Here is an 18750-nt window from a genome sequence, read left to right on the forward strand (position 1 = left end):
TGATTTTGAGAAGATCCTACCTGCCTTCTATTGCTAGAATTCTTCTCACCTGAACAGGAGATCAGTTTTTCCATAATTCTTTCTTTCACAACTTCCAGAACACTAAATTATTTAAAAGAGAATAAATCTTGTGCCCAGTAAGAGCAAATCAGGAGAATGGAAAATGCTGTAAGAGGTGTTTTCACAGAAGCCAGAACCTTCCCCCTGCTCTCTGCCACTCTCTGTTTTTTAATTTTCAATTTCCTACTTCCTTATTGTAGTTTCATGTAAAATATATTTTTCCCACCCTGGGTAAGAAGTTCATCACCAGATACAGAAACTCATCCTTGCGTGGTGGCTTTTGGGTGGAATAGGACATATCAGCTTTCAAATAAGCTTTGACAGAACTTGCTGTCCTTTCAAAGTCTGAAACCACAGAGAAGCAGCTCTCCTGGGCATAAACCCAGCTCCTATTGAAAGTAAAGTTGTGTGTTTATTCGTAGCAAACAATGGTGAAGTTATTAGGGAATGGCATTTCCAAGGAACTGTTGAATCAAGATGAGTTTACTGTGAGTTGTAAAATAGCAATAAAATTGCACCCATTTATTGTGTGTGGAGGTGGCAGATGCAGACTGAAGCAACCCAACACCACAGGGTTGAGCTTTGCTTGGAGCCAGTTCAGTTGGACAGAAACAACAGTTCAGGTTTTTTTCACTCTGTCTGGGGTGGAAATACCCATGGTCCTCTGGGGCTGCACCCAGGGCTGGACCCAGGTGGAAATGCTGGTGGAAAAGCCCTGGGCTGCAGGGAGCCATCACGAAACGTTCCACAGACCTGGCTCTGCTGCACCTGGATGTTCCCACCTCCCACAGCAGGATCTTCTCAGGTCCCCCATGGTCCTGCTGTGCCCCTTGGAGCTGTTCATCATCCTGCTGCTCCTGCAGGTGGGTGTGGGCTGGGATTTGGGCAGGGGGTCCGGCTGATGGGGGCACGGCAGGAGGATGGAGCCAGGATCTCCTTGGGGTGCCGAGCAGTAGGATCAGAGGAATGGGCAGGAGATGGCACCAGAACATTCCACCTGAACGCGAGGAAAACATCACTCGGGTGATGGGGCCTGGAACAGGCTGCCAGGAGGGGTGATGGAGTCTCCTTCCCTGGAGAATTCCCTCAGAATCCTTGTGGACACAACCCTGAGTAGTGTTCTTGAGGGGACCTGCTGGAGCAGGGGGGCTGGACCAGATGATCTCCAGTGGTCCCTTCCCACCCTAACCCTCTGTGAGTCTGTTTGTCTCTGCTGCTGCCTCTGAAACAGGCGGTTCCTCTGCCCCAGCTCCTGGGCTCAGGTCTCTGGGAAGGGTTTTCCAGGGCTGGGGACCTTCTGCTCATCCTGCTGGGAATACCAGGGCTCACACCTGGCTGAGCACACTTGTGCCTGGTGCTGACCCTGCCACCTTCACCATCATCCCCCAGGAATTCAGTGGGGTTTCCATGAGTGTTTTTGTGGGATTCATGGTCCTGCACTGGGTTATTCCTTTCTAGCAGTGCCCCTGGCTGGAATGGAGACAGCTCTACCCTGAGCCAGGACGTGCAGGTGAACATGAAGAGTGGGGAAGCCAGAAAATACACAGTTAAAGCTTCCAAATTGATTAAAAATGACTACACATAGAAAAGGGGAAAACAGCTCATTCAGGGGGTCCAGGAGGGCTGAACCTGGAGCAAATCCAACAAAGACAACTCAAAAGTGCCCAACGGCAGCCTTGCTTGCTGCTTTCACATCACAGAACTTTTCCCTGTAAAGAAAGCTGTGTAAGCAGCTTTACAGCTCCAAGGTATTGCTGGTGAACCCCATTTGTGGCTCAGCAGGTTTATAACCATGATAGTTTTACAGGCAATTGGTTTCCTCAGAATAAAGTCACAGGGTAAAAACCTTTGGCTATGTCTGGGCAAGCAGAGATCTGTTCCATTTGTGGAAGCATTAGATAATGTTTCTCTGTAATAAACCTCAAGACTTTCACGGAAATTGTTGAGAAGTAGGAGAAAGGTAGGAGAAAGTTACCAATGGTGTCATTGCAGTGCTGTCCTTGGAGGTGAAAGGTTTCCAGTGAAAAGCAGTGTTTGAAGCTTAGGCAGGAAGGTTGCATTTTTATGAAAAGGCAAATTGTGCCAATTTGGGTGTAGCCACCATTTTCTCAGTGATTTATTGTACTCATCTCAGTTAGAGATTTTGGTCCAGCGATCACCTTCTGGTAAATCAGCTGTGTTTGGAACATTTAAAGTCACACCACAGAGCCCCTGAGACTCTGAAATTCTCCCCCAATTGAGCTCTTTTTTTGCAAAAGACAGTTTATGTCCTGTCAGCACCAGACAACGTCTAAAGGAGCAGTGGATGCAGAGAGACAGAGGTGAATAAAAACTGGAGATACTTGTTTTAGGAAAAGCCACAGAGAAGATACCAAAGACTGGTATCTGCATGGACACAACATTTTTATGGGGTCTGGCATCACCTGACCAGAGGAATTGCTCTCACAGCCCTCATGGCATTCATTTGGAACGAGATGGATGATATTTGTGATGGTATTTGTGGAGTTAAGGGTTAGATACAATTCAATACAATGCTGTCAAAACTGGATCAATATGTTTCTTTGAAGACAAATTCCTCCTAGACAACACATCAAGTTTTTTAGTGACCCACACTTGTCACAATCACTTTTCTTCTTTTCACAAGGTTACTGCTGCTGACAGTTTTTCTCATGAAATTGAAAATTTCAGTTTAAGACAAGCCATCAGAAGGAAGAGTATTCAGGTTAGTAGTCAGTATTATACAATAACAGATACACAGCAGCTAACTGTGCAAACTGGGACATTAAACCCTGTTTTTTATCCAATAGTGGATGGATTCTTACCAGTCAGACAGTCTGCAGCCTCTGAAGAGAACAAAAAGAACCTGGGTTATCACCAGCATTGATATTCAAGAGGAAGACAAAGGACCATTCCCCAGATATGCTGGACAGGTACAAACCACCCTGTAGGAAAAGTCCTGCCTGAAGCTCAGCAAGGCATTCATCACCTCAGCTTGTACAATAAAATACCACATGGAGCAGAGGGCAAGAAGTGTGCATTAAAAAGCACCTTTTAGAAAACTTACTCATCCAAACTTGTCTAATTTCCACAGAGATGGGCAGAACTGTGAGGTGAGAGGGATTTACTAGTCTTTCCTGTGGGAAGCTGCAAGGACAGTAAGGGGAAAGAAGATGATGGAGTGGGAGTTGTAAGAGTGCAGTGGTGCTGCAGACAGGGAGCTCTGGGCTTGGCTGAGACCAAGAGGCTCCAGCTGCAAAGGAGAGAGGGGCAGAAAGAGGATTGACCTAAATTATTTGTATTTCTGTTCCACCTTCCCTACTCACGTTGCACCATCCTACTTCTCTCTTTAAAAGCTGTTCAATAATAGATCACACAACACATCACTGAAGTATTTAATCAGTGGACCTGGGGTGGATGAGGCTCCAGAGGTTGGATTGTTTTCCATAGAAGATGATGCCAATGGACACGTGTACGTCCATCGCACCATCGACAGGGAGAGGACTCCAACCTTCCAGGTAACACACCTGGACACTTCCAGCTGTCTGCAAAGGTTAATCGTTCTCTCATGGCTAAATGCTTCACAGGAAAGAGACACACCTATAATAATGTTAATGGGTATTTTCATAACTTGCTTTTCTTATCTGGCACCTATAAATAACTGCTAAATTAATTGGCTCAGCAGAGACCAATTAACTTCTACATCACTATTCATTATAAATCTCTGTGGCTTGTCTGAACTTCCACAAATGTCTGCACGCTTCTTTTCGATCTTTCTGGGATGACTTCTGATCATAACCTAAAAACTTTAAATGCTGTCCTGAAATTCAAAATCTGTTCCAGCTCTAGTGGCCAGAACACTGAGTTGTAAACACAACCCCCTAATCAGGAGAATGCAAGCAGATATTCATGTGTTACAAAAACTGGGTAATCCTGGGGGAGCTGCAAAGCTCTATTACTGTAACTTTACATAAGAGGAAGCATATGTTTCCCCTTAAAAAGCAGAAAAATGCTCACTAGCAGGAAGTGCAATGAAAGAAATGTGATAACAAGTTTATGAATGAAATATGGGAGTGTGGGTTTGTTTTCCTCCTGAAAAAAATTTTCCGTCATGGTCTCCTTATGTTTATTCGGTAATGATTTCTATTTGGGTCTCTGTGGATTAACTGTATCTAAATTATAGTTTTCCATGTGCTTTTCTGTGCAACATCTTGCCTTTTAGGCAGCCATTTCAAATAATCAATTTCTAGTAAAAATCATTTTTTACATTTAAAAATGCTGTTTGAGGCCCAGGATGACCATTAAGAATCTACTACTTTTGTAAGGTGAAATAATGACTTAATAATGTGACTGAAAGCCAATGCTAAGCAAATTTGACTGAAGCAGCTTCAACATGGAAGGTCTTTTTTTTGTTCTGTTCTGATATCTAAATGGTGTTCAGTTCATCCTGATGTCTGTCTTGCTACTCATTTAGATTCGTTTTGATATTGAGAACAGAAAATCTGGTGAGCTGCTGGACCGCCCTATATTTTTCAAGATAAAGGTTAAAGATATCAATGACAATGCACCCGAGTTTTCCATGGAAGAATATGGCACTACAGTAAGAGAGAACCACAGTAAAGGTAAGTGCCACCCAAACAAGGATTACTGCTGGTTTGTGTATGACTGTTCTCTTCCTAATTCCTTCATTGTTATGATCCCTTTCCTACTAAATCTGTTCCTCTCTCTACTTTTAACTTAAAGACTTGTGAGTTTAGGGACATATTCCTGTTTCCTACATTTCAACCTCTTGTCTGATTAACCTCAGTGTACATTAGGAGATCACTGGAGATATTCTGGAAAAACTTCAGACATGTTTCTTCTTCAAGCCAAGACTTAATCTCAAGTCTGATCTCAGCTGTGGATCTGGGAGCTGCACATACACCCAGCTTCACAGAAGGTGGTCAGACACTGCTCAGAAACACAGAGACTTAGTCTGGGTGTGTACACCTGTGGTGTCAACTCCTTGGGAGCTGGCATGAAAAAATGGTGCATGTTTTTGATGATGTAAATCCAGGGGTGTGGTAATTCTGTGATATAACAGTTCTCTGGGCAGATTTGCCACCCAAATGAAATAGTGGCCAGGCTGTGCAGGGATAACCATGGCCATAGGAGAAGCTGTAGGTTTTCTTAGGAGCTGTGTGTTTAAGAACCTGCAGACAGGCCTGAGAACACACTGAGAATAAACACTCCCATTAATTTCTCATCAATTCTTCATCCTAGATGAGCCAGTTATCCAAGTCACAGCCCTGGACAAAGACGAAGTGGGCACTGTGAACTCACAGGTGTCCTATTCTATAAGTATGCAAATGCCCTCTCCAGATGGACTCACATTTCACATTGATCCTACCACAGGATCAGTATTTCTGTCAGGATGCCTGGATTATAAGGTGATGTATATTTAGCATCTTCTCATCATTAATGCATGATACATGTTCACTGCACAGTGAACACTCACAGGAGTGAGACTCACAGGAGAGTCTCAAATCCAGCTGTGGCTGGCAAAATGTGCAAACTGTTTCTCCACTAAGCTTCAGTTTCTCCAGTCCTTCTTCAGTTCCAGTTTCTTCCTTGTTACTGTTTTTCAGACTGCCAGCTCTTTCAACCTTCTGATTAAAGCCAGTGACCATGGAAGTCCCCAGCTGTCATCTACTGCAACAGTGGCTGTCGCTGTTGAAGATGCAAACAATCACCTCCCTGTATTTACTAGTGATAATGTAAGGGAAAACATTATTACTTCACTGAGCCTTTCTAAGTACAGTTCAGTCCTTCCTACTGCTAAATGCTCTCAGCAGTGGAAATGGGAACCCTCAGACCCTTGCAGAATCAGGGCAAAACTTGTGCAAATGAGATCTGTATCTCTTAAAGCGCTAAACTTTGTCAATTTTCTGTGTACATCACCAGAAGGTTTCTGCATCACTGGAAGCATAAGGAAGTTGACAGACCAGCTTATTCTGACATCTGGGCAGCTGAGGTGCTGATTGCCCAGAGAAGTGGTGGGTGTTCTGCTCCTGGGAGTGTTCCAGAGCAGATCTGGTCTCATGAGAGGTGTCCCTGCCCATGGCAAGGGTTGGAACAAGGTCACCTTTAGGGTCCCTTCCAACCCAAACCATTCTATGATTACAATCTGCTCATTATTTTACAGTCCACCTGTATAAACCATCCCAGCCAAATCCAGCACATGTATTCAGAGTGCTGAGTCATGTCAGGTACTGGTCTGTGTAAATGTTTGAGGTTGTGAAGAGCAGCAACAGGGTTACAACAGTGTGTACAAACTCGCCTACAAAAACAAACACTTGCACCAGTGTCTCCTACCTGGTGTTTGAAAGACCTGAGGGAATAATGTTATATCACCTGCAAAAATGGGTTTACACAAGTAGCCTGTGCTTTGTCATCAACTCCTATCTAGTAAAATCCTGGCCCTTCTCTCAGCTATGATTTATTCCCTCTCTCTGAGTATAATCCTTTTTAAAAGTTGTGATGCAAGGACAGTGCTGTTTGTATATTATAAGGCAAGAATCTGAATTTTTAGCTCTCAACCAGTGACCAATTTATTATAAGAAATAAAGACAAACAAATCACATGTTATTGCTACCTCATCACTCCTTAAGTGATTTAACTGACATTTCTCAGTCTGTCCATGGAGTTCTAGTTAGACAAGTCGGTGGCTACATTGCACCATCAAAAACTTAGGCCATTGTGAAGAGATTAGATAGATAGATAGATAGATAGATAGATAGATAGATAGATAGAATGAATCCTTATTTCCTTAATTTTCCTTCCTAGTACCATCTGCAGATTTCAGCAGGAGAAGAACATCCAGCTGTGTTAAGGCTCCAGGTGGAAGATAAAGACTCTCCCAACACTCCAGCATGGAGAGCAAAATACAAAATAGTAAAGGGCAATGAGGAGGAGCAGTTCACCATGGAGACAGATCCAGCCACAAATGAAGGCATTTTGAATGTTATCAAGGTAAGGAGATAATAGCAGTAGATAAGCTGAACGTGGCAATGTGTCACTTGGCCTGTCTGATTGTGAGGTTCAGAGTCAGCTGAGTTGTGCTCAGCTCATGTGTATTCCAGGTAACAGGCCTGGCTGCCAAAACAAAGGTCATAACTGCTAATTAACTGCTAAGAAACTCCTAAAAAGGCGTATCTGCTAATTAAACTGCTTTTGTCTGGGGTTTTCAGCCTCTCAGCTATGAAGGTGACCCCAAGATGAGACTTGTCATTTCTGCAGCAAATGAAGAACCTTTCTTCTGGTGTAAAAATGGCACTGTGATGATCTCTGATCTGGAATCCACTAACACCACTGTGAGCATCGAGGTCTTACAGTCACAACGTGCTCCAAGGTTTCATCCTCCTATCCTTATTGTCCAAAAGGAAGATTCAATGAAGCCTGGGAGGATATTTAGAAAGTATCCTGCCACATATCCAGATGATGTGCCAAATAAGATAGAGTAAGTGGCAATGTTCCAACTCTTAAGAAATAGGTTAGGGATATAAAGAGGTTTGCAAGTGTAGTTTGGTACCCAAAATGCACTTAAAACAATAACCTGTAATTTTTCCCTTTCTTTTTCAGATATGAACTAGCCAATGACCCAGATGGTTGGCTGAGAGTGGATGAGAACTCTGGTGTCCTTACTGTGGCAAAAGAATTTGATCAAGAATCCTCCTTCTTGAACAACAGCGTGTACACAATTATTGTTCATGCTACTGATCATGGTAAGCAGCCAGTCAGAGAATATCCAGGCAGTCTGGACTGTGAAATGAGATGCATGTTGAACATAAAGAGATAGCAACACAAAGTGGTTAATGGATAATAAAACACCCTAATGTTTATAACTTGTGCTATGTGTGACTGGTAGGATAAACCAGACAGATCCTGCCACAGGACTGGCATTTGTCAATGCCCAGTTGTGAATGTGTTTGTGTTTCTTTTGCTCCTGCCCAGGCAAGCCCCCACAGACTGGTACTGGCACCATCCTGCTTTACTTGTCTGACATTGATGATCATATGCCATCATTGGTGGCTCCTGCTTTAGATGTGTGTGACAAAACAGAAGGGACACCTCTCGTTATAGAAGCCAAGTCTGCTCTGGCCCATTCCCATTCAGGGCCATTTACATTTGAGCTGGCTGAGGACTCTGAAGATGTGAAGCGTAACTGGACATTAGGAAGGAACTTTGGTGAGCGCTTCCTTATGTCTCCTTCCTGAGTTTATTGTCAGTTGTGGACCTGCTGGTTATTTCACTCTTCCCTTTATGGTTTGTTGCTGATGAGTCCCAGTGAGACTGAAACGATGGGAAAGAAGAGCTGTCAAAATATGAATTTATGGCAATTTGTGAAAAGTGACATTGCTCTTCATCTCTGCTGAGGACAGGACCAGCAGCAATGTGCTCAAACTGCAGAAAGGGGGATAAGATAGTTGAGGAACCACTTCTTCACTTGATTAACTACCTAAAGAATTCCAGAGGCTATCGGGAGCTGTGCCAGAGTGCAGGCAGGCTGGGACAGATCTCTGCCCTGAGGGCTCAGTGAGGTGATAAGGTGGGATGTAATTTAGTCCTATTTACTATGGTGCATTAAGGCTGGAAAAACTATTTGAAACTGGGGTGCAAATGAGTTTCCTTTATCAACACAAGGGACCGTAGAATATTTGGCTTCTTTTTGTGAGTCTTGAAATGATTCACTTGTTTTTATAGGGCAGTCAGTTGAACTTCTGATGTTAAGAAGCCTCCCACAAGGCAGCTACTTGGTGCCCATCATTATTCAGGACAGGCAAGGATTTTCCAGAAGGCAGAACCAGCACATCAGGCTCTGCTTTTGTGCAGATGGACACACATGTAAATATTCACCAGTTCTACCAGCAGGAGTGGGACTTGGAAGTGGTGCCATTGTGATAATACTGATGGCTTTCTTATTACTACTGGGTAAGCAACCTCCTAAGTTAGACGTGCAGGTTCTCTGTCATCTGCCCATTTGGTCTCATTGCAATTGCAGCTCCTGAGCTCAAATCTACTAAAATCATGATTATTTTGCATGTAGAGGATCACTGGCAAATGTAAATTGTCATTAAGCTAAACTCTAGTGCAACATCACAAGTATTTTTATTTGCATTGAATACTTGACTTTTTTGACATTTTCTGTGTCCTGGCAAACTGAAAGTAATGAAATTCTCCCATGCAGGTAAAACTTATTCTAGAGCTGATTTCTCAGCACCAGCTCATGTTGGTTAATGCTGGAGAGAAGAACTGCTGATTCCTTTGCTGAAGAAAGATTAATAGATTATCTGAGTGTTGTTCTCATGTCACCTGTGCATGATTTACTCTGTCTGCCTGCTCAGTCCCAGCACTCTGACCATGAATTCCACCTCCACAGCTGCATTGCTGGGGTTTCCCAAGGGAGCTCCTTTGGAAGTGGGCTGGGAACCTCTCCCACTGTTTTGAGCCAAACCCATCTATTCCCAGTGCCCATTTCTCCTTTCCCTTTGTCCTTTACAGTATCCAGCATTATGCTTTGCCGGTGTTACTGGTCAGGGGCTAAAAGCAAAGCCATTGCTCCACCCCAGGAAGGTGAACAGACTTTAATCACCTACAATGAAGAGAGCAGAAGTGCTTTTTCTGAGGTGAGAGTGACAGCATATATCCACACTACCCCACCAGTGCTGTGTGGCTGAATGTGCTACAGATCATCTCTTTAATTATGTTTCCTCTGGTTTTGCTACTGAGCAAAATTTGCCACTAAGCCTGTCTGGGGAGCTGTGCTCTGCATGGTCTGGATGATGCCACTCTGGTGACAGACTGTTACCACTCCTGCCCTTTTCAGTATCAGCAGGACCTTTCCAGGTGCCTCATCCTGCCAGTGAATCCGCCTGGTGAGGAAGCACAGCACCTCCTGCCACTCTACTGCACACACATCCTGGTGTGTGCAACAAGGGAGTAAATGAGAAAATGGAATAGTCTGCAGAGGTGTGATCCTTCACACTTAGTTCAGTTCCTTATTAACACCATCCCTCCCCCTGTGTGCAGGCTGGGCTGGATATAACACACAGTGCCACTCCAACACCTGTGTCTGTGGAGGCTGGAAAAGAAGTGATTGCTGAGGTAACTGCCTGGCTCTTGATGAAAATGTCCTTTTTTTATACCAAGGGAAGTGGTATCCTGGAAATTAGGTCTGGTGTTAATATGAGTGGGAAGAATAATGCAATATCATTCAATTAGAAAATAACTGTCACTTGTTGGAGTAACTGAAGAAGGCAGAACAAAAGAAATGGATGTAACAGAGGGAAAGATAATTTGAGTTATTTTTAAATGAAAGAAATGTCGGAAGGTGGCTTTATGCTGGTCACACCTGAGATAGGGTGTCTGTCTTCCAGAATGGCTGCTTCTCTGGGTATGAGACATCCCAAGCCAGACACTTGGACTGCTTCATACAGACAGTGGGCAGAGCACTGGCTCAGGTAAGAAATGAGCAGTGAGCTCCTCCTGTGTCAAGTTTTGTAAGCACAGGAGAAAGGGCTTGCAAAACTGGAGAGCTGCTCTGGTTCAAGCTGCTCTGAGCCCACACTTCTGAAGCATTGCAATTGGAAGCAAGGGATATATTTGATGGGAAAGCATTCAAGACTTTGTTGAAAATATATTTTTTTTCTTGACTGAATTGTCCTTCAGTTTGGAGAAGTGGGGCTAAAATGCTTCCTGTACTTGAGCAAGGTTAGAGTTTTGTCACCTGCTCTTGCACTTCTGTGCTGGCAGGAATTAAAATTCCTCTTGCCTTGCCCTGTCTGACCTTACATGTTTATAGTCCTGTCCTTTGCCCTCCTTGGCCAGACTGCAGGCCCTACCAGCCAAGGTCACTTGCCAGCTCTTGGTTCAGGACAGATCAAATGCCCTTTGCTGCCCCATTTTTACCCTGGGGAAAGTTCAGACTCTGGAACTTAGGCAGCTGAGACTTTCTGTAGAATGTTTCCTTGTCAGAGAAAGACTCATATTCTTCCCTGTAAATTCTTGCCTGATTTGCATGCCATAATTTCCTTTAATTTACAAAAGGGCAGTAGGAGCTTTTGTGCTGACTTGCATTGTTTCTCCCCTTCTTTAGAAAGTGTATTACCAAAGCACACTGGAAGATTATGGGGACATGTGTGAACCTTGCAGATACACTGAGGAAGGAGAATTAGAGCCCAGTAACTCCCCCTGCTCCATCTCCATTAGCAGTGAGGACCTGCCTGAGGATTTCTTGAACACTCTGGGACCAGTGTTTTGTGCTCTGGAAGAGATCTGTCAGAAGTGATCTCCATCACTCAGTTAATGTCAGAAGGCTGTGACTATGGTGCTGCAAAGGCTTCTGGCAGGAGCAGTGACAATTTCAGGAAAAAAGGACCATCTGTACCTGAAGGCATTGCAGTGTTTGCAGCATGAGCACCTGGCCTTTCATCCTTCCTGCCTGCACTGTTTCACATGGGCAGCCAAAAACCTGCTGTGTCTCCAGGGTCCACTGTGCAGGGGTGAGGGGGCGATTTTGGCATATTTGTGCACACTGACACAAGTAAAAGATCTGATATCAAGGATCCTCATTTTGATATGCAAAGTTAAAAAAAACCAAAACAAACTAGATCAGCTTGAAATTGGTTTGAATTTCCAGACCGAGTTCCATATGGAAATAAGTCAGTTTTGAAGAGAGAAGGAAATTACCTGCTAGACCAGTGTATAGTCCTTTCTCCAGTAAGTAGCCTCTTTAAATCCAAGATTAAGTTTAGTACAGTGCCATATTTTATATCCTTATACATGACAATGAAACATCGAAGAGAAAGTTCATTTCTCCTCCGAGTTCATGCCCTTAGACAGCTCTGCACCATCCCTCCTTTAGCATGAAAGAGGCACTTTTGGTGTTCGTGTGTGTGCTGGCATCTGCTGGCTGTTGGTATCATGGCACTGCTGTAAATAATACCCTAAATGCTAAGAAATTGTTGTCAGACAAGGTTATTCCTTTCAATGAAATAACTTCCTGCTCTAAATTAGCCACAAGTGCCTCTGAGGGGGAAACTCGTGGGTTTCCTCAAGCACTGCTGATAAAACAGATGAAATGATAAAAAAGGGATGGTATCAAATTTCCCTATCAGGAAACCACAGATGTGTTATTTTTAAATTTTGAGGTTAGGACATGTCTGACATTGAACTCTGCTCAGTTATGGCACGAAGGCTGTTGGTCTTACAATGCAGAAATGAGGGAAGAACAGCTCAGGAGATTGTGTTCTGCCATTAGGTAAGTTATACATGCAGGAAGTGGTGGAATTAGTTACAAATCTTACTCCTGTTCTATTACAGTTTTGTGCTGAAAGAAAAATGCTTTGCCCAAGGCAAGTACTAAGTCTGGGAGTTAAGACATTGTTTTTGTGTTTCAAAGTTTACTTAATAAATTATGCTTTTGCTCAGATATTATTAATATTAATAATATTAATATTAATTAATATTAATAATTCCAGGCTGGGAACTTTAGTCAAGTGTGATAAAAGAATGTGGCTGAGTGGCAGGCAGCCACGTTGTCCTAAATGCCAGCAGCAAGATCTGTTTACACAATAAATCACTCCTGTGGTAAACTGTCCTTATAATTCCAGATGGGAGACTTCAAGTCAGGCCAGTGATTCAGCAGCACTGCTAATACCTGAGGTGACATTTTTATTGCAGATGATAACCATATTGGTAAGGCTAGAGTTATGCTCCTCTGAAATTTTCTTCTGAAAATTGCACAAGGCTGAAAATAATCATGGAAGTGTTCTGTGTGTTTCCTCATGGTGGGTTTGGAGCACACCATGCCTGTGTGTGTGATGTGATCAGACCCACAGTTGCTAATGTTGGTAAAGTTCCCTCTTGCATGGGACTAAGAAACGTGTTTTAATGGAACCCTATTTCCTGGGAAATGAGAATGTTCCCTGGAGGATCTCACAGTTGCATACCCTGTGCCCACACAGGTGGGAACATTCAGTATCTCAGCTTCAGGAATCTGAAGACTTGCACACACTAAGCTAACACAGCTTCCCAGCACCATTGTGACATAATGATGCAATGCTTACACTTTAAACAGCAGAAATTTAGGCTGAAGGAGCTGCTTGGTTGACCACAGTCACACAAAGCTGTGGCAAGCTAAAGAGTGGCACTTACCAATGCTGCTGCACAAGAATCCTGCCTTTCACCAAAGATTTTGACACTTGCAGCAGCTCTTAGCCCATTCCTTTTGAGCAGACCTGAGGGAAATGTGCTCTGCTGTGGTCATATCAAACCAGTACAAAATCTCTGCAGTCTGGGAGCCAACAGTGGTGGAAACAGCAAATAATTAAACCCTTCATTTTACAGATAAAGGACAGATGTACAGCAATTCTAAGTCAGCTTCTGCAATCAGAAAGAGACTTGTAGAACAGATCTGGATGCTCAGAATCCCCTTTTGTCACTGTAATAACTGAAGTATCATTATATTCACAATTCCCACCAAGCCCTTTCATTTATCCAAGTACCTGGCCAAAAATATTCCTCTTTTTTTTTCCACTAAGCATTTGCAGTCAGTAATTTAGTGATTTGACACTTGAACTTCTGTTAACAATCACTGAATACTTTTATGTAGGCATGACAAAACATGGTACAAACACCCAAATAACCACTCAAACTGTTATGAAACTCAAACTGAAAGCTGTTATGAATCCTGTTGCCAACACAGGGACAGGAAATCTGTCATACATCAACTGGAGGGATCTGGAACACCGCAAAGAACTCCAGCACTAAGTCTGGGTTGTAGGTATGTGTGTTAGCTCCATATGACAATTACTTCTTTCTCCATCTGTGCATTAGGTTTGAGATGACATTTTTCCTCAAAGGGGAGTGAAGGAAACTTTAATGAGATTATTATCTCCCATTGTTTTAAAAACTAGGAACTTCTGCTTGAGACACCACTAAGTTTTTAGAGGATTTTGGCAGAAGGGAGGCCCAGGCTGGTGAGGAACAGCTTCACTAACAAACTACTACAATCAAAAAGGTTTATTTAGAGGCTTTCATGAGGAACAATTATAACTAAGAAGTGAAAATGAGGCATGAACCAATTCATTTCTCCCCTACATCACACATTTGAGGCAATCACACTTTGAAGGCACTATTGCAGGCAGCTGCTCAGTGAATGTCTCAACCATGTGAGGCAACACCAGGAGACAAACCAAGAGGGAAGAGTCGGGGGCAGCAGGTTTACTCATGCCACACCTCGCTCTGAATCTTGCCATGGTGCCTGCCCCAGGCTGCTCACAGGTTGGGCCTGGCTGCTGCTGCCCTGTCCACAGGGTGTGAGGAACCATCAGTGTCCCATCACCAAGGGAGCTTCCACAGCTTTACCTGGAGGTTGATGCTCTGTCCCTGCTGGATGCACACCAAAGCAAACCTGGGCTGTGGATTTGTCCTTTAGCGCAGGCAGGTGCCAGGATTCTTCCCAAGGCCCCTCTGCTTGTGCTCTCCATCCCCAAGGCAGGCAGAGGACTCGATCAGTGCCTACAGGCCCAGCCCCGAGCTCTGTGCGCAGCCAGCTGTGCGTTATCCACGGCCCCAGCTGTGCGTTATCCACGGCCCCAGCTGTGCATTATCCATGGCCCCAGCTGTGCATTATCCACGGCCCCAGCTGTGCTTTATCCACGGCCCCAGCTGTGCGTTATCCACAGCCCCAGCTGTGCATTATCCACGGCCCCAGCTGTGCATTATCCACGGCCCCAGCTGTGCGTTATCCACGGCCCCAGCTGTGCATTATCCACGGCCCCAGCTGTGCGTTATCCACGGCCCCAGCCCGGGCTTGGCTCAGTCCCGCTGGCACAGGCACTGTGAGGAGCCTCGGGCTCCTTCTGGCTTTAAACTAAGCACCTCCATGGCTTTAAACTAAGCACCTCCATGGCTTGCTGTTTTCCCACTGCTGTAGTGTTTCAATTACCTGTTCACAGTGAGAGCTCTAATCAGGACTCCTGCGAGCCCCCATTACTTCTGGCCCCTGCTGTGCCCAAGCCAGTGGGAGTCCGAGCAGCACAAATGTTTATCTCCGCACAATCTTCATCTCTGTCTTTGTTTTGCCTCGTTTATAAAGAACTTACTTAAAAGCAAATGACACACAATCAGTAAAGGGGAAATTAATCAGGCTGGAACCAAAGTTCTGACACGGAGTTTTAAAGGAAACAAGAGACACTGATCACAGGCTGGTCCTACAGAGAGGGGATGTCAGCACATCAGCGATAAAGTCTTTTTGTCTCAGACAGAAAGCTTTTCCCTCTGCTATTTCCTCTACTCTGCTGAGCAATGGGATCCCCTGGGATCTTTGGGCTGCCACAGAAGGAGTATGAGTTTTAATCAAATCTTTCTCTGCCAGTTTGGGGTCATTTTCTTCCCTCTAAAAGATCCATTTGTCCTTATTAAGGAATTACAAGAAGTCACTTAAAGGACAGATAAATGACAAGAGATTTTATAAGTGAAGGGGAAACCACATGCTGAGAGGGTTATAATTAGTTCCTCCTATTAGTGCCTTAGGTGTTGTTGTATTTCACAATCCTAATAATTAAACACTTAGTAGCAGAGTGTTAGATTAGTATTTAAACCCCCCCAGACCAAGGTGGAGGCTTCTCTCAAGGTTTTCTGGGAATGAGCTCGGAACACACACTCCTAGCTCTTGTGGTAGTGGCAAAGTTTCCCAACTGAGTTCAAAGGCCGTGATCACCTTCAAAGAAACTGGAAATAGGCTTTTCCTTTTTTTAACATGTGCTGATGCTGACAACTGAGAAAAATGAGAGATTTATGCCATTACAATGGCTTTCCTTTTCAGCCTGTAATAGCTCTTGGAGAGAAAAATGGTGATTGGGGAAAATTGAGGGAAGGCACATGCAAAGTGCAGTCGAGCAGGTGCTGAACATCCCTTCCTTGCACTGCTTCTGCTCTGCACTCCCATTATTTCATACTTTCCAAAAGTGGTGAGAAGCCTTCACAATAGAAACATCTGCTCCTGTTAGAGAAACATGGCCCAATGACCTGGGCCTGCCCAGGACCCCTCCTTGGTGCCTGGAATAACAAAACTCTCAAGGTCTACTGTAATTACTGAATTCTATCCTGAATGCACAGTTCTTAGGGACATTTCTCAAAAAACAGAAGGCACTGAATAAACGTGAATATTTGATATTTCAGATGCCCACTTCGTTTTCCCTAACACTTGTAGGAATCAGCTAGTTCCAGTTACTCTGTGAGGTGTGAACTGAAACTCAATTTCACAAAGTATTTTTTACTCTGAAGGATAAATCCCACCATTTTCTCTTCTCTGCCTGTGCCACCTCTCCCACCGAAGATGCTGCAGTAAAACCCAGCTTGCAAGAAAACCATTCTATTCTAGGGAAAATGAAGCAAAACGAGGTTCCAGAAGACAGTGAAGGCCCTTCAGCCTTTTTCCCTGTTCCCTGGACAGGTATAATGACCCAATGTGAGACTTGGCAGGAATGATGAAACAAATGACTAGAACAGCAAAGCTGAAATTTCCAGAAACTCATACAACATCATCTACTCTCTGTAGGTTCTTTTTCTACTTGCATCAGAAATGGAGTGTCCCACAGCAGTTATTTCCAGTAAAATATTTTGTGACACAGCTAACATTTGTTCCTTCTTTCTGATCGTCCCCAAGAGATTAAACCCCAGTCTTTTGAGAAACTGGAGCTCCCATTAGCAAAATATCAGTACAAAAAAGTATTTCTTTTTTTTTAAACACAACTTCACTAGATATATCAGTATTGTGGGGACTGCAGTTACAAAGACCTTTCTGGTAAAATCTACTGATTATGTATAATAGTTGAATATGACATGTTATTAATAATTCTGTAGCTTTCAAATTGTTCTAAATTCTGTAAAATAAGAAAAAATAATAGTTCAGGGATTCAATTAGCAAATTATTTCAAGGCACTGATAATTATTAATGCTGCTTGAGAGAAGCTTTCCCTGTGTAGAGACAGTTCTGTAATTACCCAGGAGATGGCATAAGCAGGCCAGTTATCGACCTCTCAGTACCAAGGAGTTAAACCAAGGAAGGATTATTAATACCCTATTTGAAAACAAATCTACTTTCAAAATGTGGATTTTGATATGGTCAGTGGAGAGGAGGGTTTTTTTCTCGAGAAAAAGTCCTTTCCTCATCAGCATCACACAAGGAAAGGGTCACTTAACAGCTATAGAGCAGCACTGAGGAAAAGGACTGGGAGGAGGCCAATATGAAAATCTTAAGCAGATATTCTGATTTTCCCCCCTTAAGCTATCTCCTTTATATAGAAAACTTTCTATTTGTCCACTGTTTTTTTATGAAGAAGAGACACAGCAATGACTGGTAAGAAATATTTCAGCATTGTCCTCTGTCTACCTTATTCCATCCTGTTTGCTTTTCCAAAGGGTTTTATTCAAAGAATTTCTGAAAGTATAGAGGACATGGTAGAAAATCCTTTAAAACCAACAAATGAACACTTTCAAGAACAGAGATGGAATTAATATTTGCATCTGGCCTTCAATATGTAACTTTCTAGATGAGCATTTTACATATTCTGATAAATATTTTCACTATTCAAACCTATCAATCCCATAAACAGAATGGATGCTCTGCACACTATGGAAATGGTTACTTCATAAAAGAAACAAAAATTCAAGATCAGTTTCCCTTTCTTCGTTCAGTGTTTCAAAATACCTAATTCATGGCTCAGGGGGACATTTGACAGTGTCAAACTGCAGTTCCTGATGATATAAATGTGCTTGGGGTTAATCTGAAATTTCCTAACTTGAAATCTGCTGCCTGTCACACTGAGGTTATCGTCCAGAAGTGAAACCACAGAGAAATGCAATTAAACAAGAAACCCTTCCTTGGACCTGGGGTCAAACCCTGAAAATGCAAATGCTGAAAGTGATCTCGATAGACTTTGCATTCACTTTTTGTTTTTCCCTAGGCATTTGCAAGGTGCCACAGAATGTCATAGTTGAAACCTCTCCTCGTGAAAGGGCAAGAGCTGAGTTAGAAGAGTTATTGCAAATCAGCTCAGTGATGTAGGGGGATTTGTAAACAGCTGGCAAGGCGAGCATCACAGTTCTAAATTCTGACTTAATTACAAGGAAGTGATAAAGGTACCATGTCTAGGATTAGGGGGGATGAGCACATTAATATAAAAGAGAAGAAAAAATACTAAACTTGCCTATTTCTTTCAGAACTGAAGATCACCAGTTCATCATCCTTCCTGATCTCCATCAAAGTTCAGTGAATCTTATCCATGGATTGTGTGGGCAGGTGGCATTTTTAGTCCTTGACAGAGCCTGAAAGAAGAGATTTTAGTCCTTAATTAGGGCTTCAGGATGCTTCTGCAAGAAAAGCAGTAACAGACACAGAACTACTGTTTGTGCTTTTGAAATTTTTTTGGACATATTTTGCAGGATATCTGTGAAAGGCTGGTTTGGTTTTTTTTTATCCTGTAATATTTGCTTCTTGCCCAGAATAGCTTCTCCATAGCCAGAGATAGGAATCTCATGTTTAAGAGCATCCATGTTTCTGTTTTCATTTTGTTTAAAAACCGTCAGCTATAGCCAGGACTATCATAAACCCACAAAATCTCAGTCCAGTTCAGCTTGCCACCTTGC

The 18750-nt window shown here is 43.2% G+C and overlaps 1 protein-coding gene across 2 annotated transcripts; it reads left to right on the top strand.

The window, feature by feature from the left end:
* The first annotated feature begins 722 nt into the window (after positions 1–722).
* Positions 723–12531, top strand: CDH26 (cadherin 26). 2 transcript variants are annotated; one of them, XM_023939806.2, is made up of 16 exons: positions 723–923; positions 2705–2782; positions 2868–2990; positions 3414–3575; positions 4532–4679; positions 5320–5486; positions 5685–5813; positions 6883–7068; positions 7287–7555; positions 7678–7820; positions 8050–8283; positions 8800–9027; positions 9598–9722; positions 10126–10200; positions 10473–10556; positions 11192–12531. In XM_023939806.2, exons 1-16 carry the CDS (start codon positions 759–761, stop codon positions 11381–11383), a joined length of 2508 nt encoding a protein of 835 aa, XP_023795574.2. In that variant the 5' UTR covers positions 723–758; the 3' UTR covers positions 11384–12531. The 2 variants fall into 2 exon arrangements, with proteins under 2 accessions (XP_023795574.2, XP_086708947.1); XM_086852821.1 differs by lacking the exon at positions 2705–2782 and having other exon boundaries at positions 741–923.
* The last annotated feature ends 6219 nt before the right edge of the window (positions 12532–18750 follow it).

Source organism: Cyanistes caeruleus, chromosome 16 (genome assembly GCF_971803275.1).
Source record: "Cyanistes caeruleus chromosome 16, bCyaCae1.hap1.1, whole genome shotgun sequence".
Lineage (NCBI taxonomy): Eukaryota > Metazoa > Chordata > Aves > Passeriformes > Paridae > Cyanistes > Cyanistes caeruleus.

Excerpts from the sequence above, each read along its gene's own strand:
- CDH26 (XM_023939806.2), top strand. The coding sequence starts at position 759 with ATGCTGGTGGAAAAGCCCTGGGCTGCAGGGAGCCATCACGAAACGTTC. Across the intron at positions 924-2,704 it reads TCATCCTGCTGCTCCTGCAG|GTTACTGCTGCTGACAGTTT; the intron begins GTGGGTGTGGGC and ends TCTTTTCACAAG. Across the intron at positions 3,576-4,531 it reads AGAGGACTCCAACCTTCCAG|ATTCGTTTTGATATTGAGAA; the intron begins GTAACACACCTG and ends CTACTCATTTAG.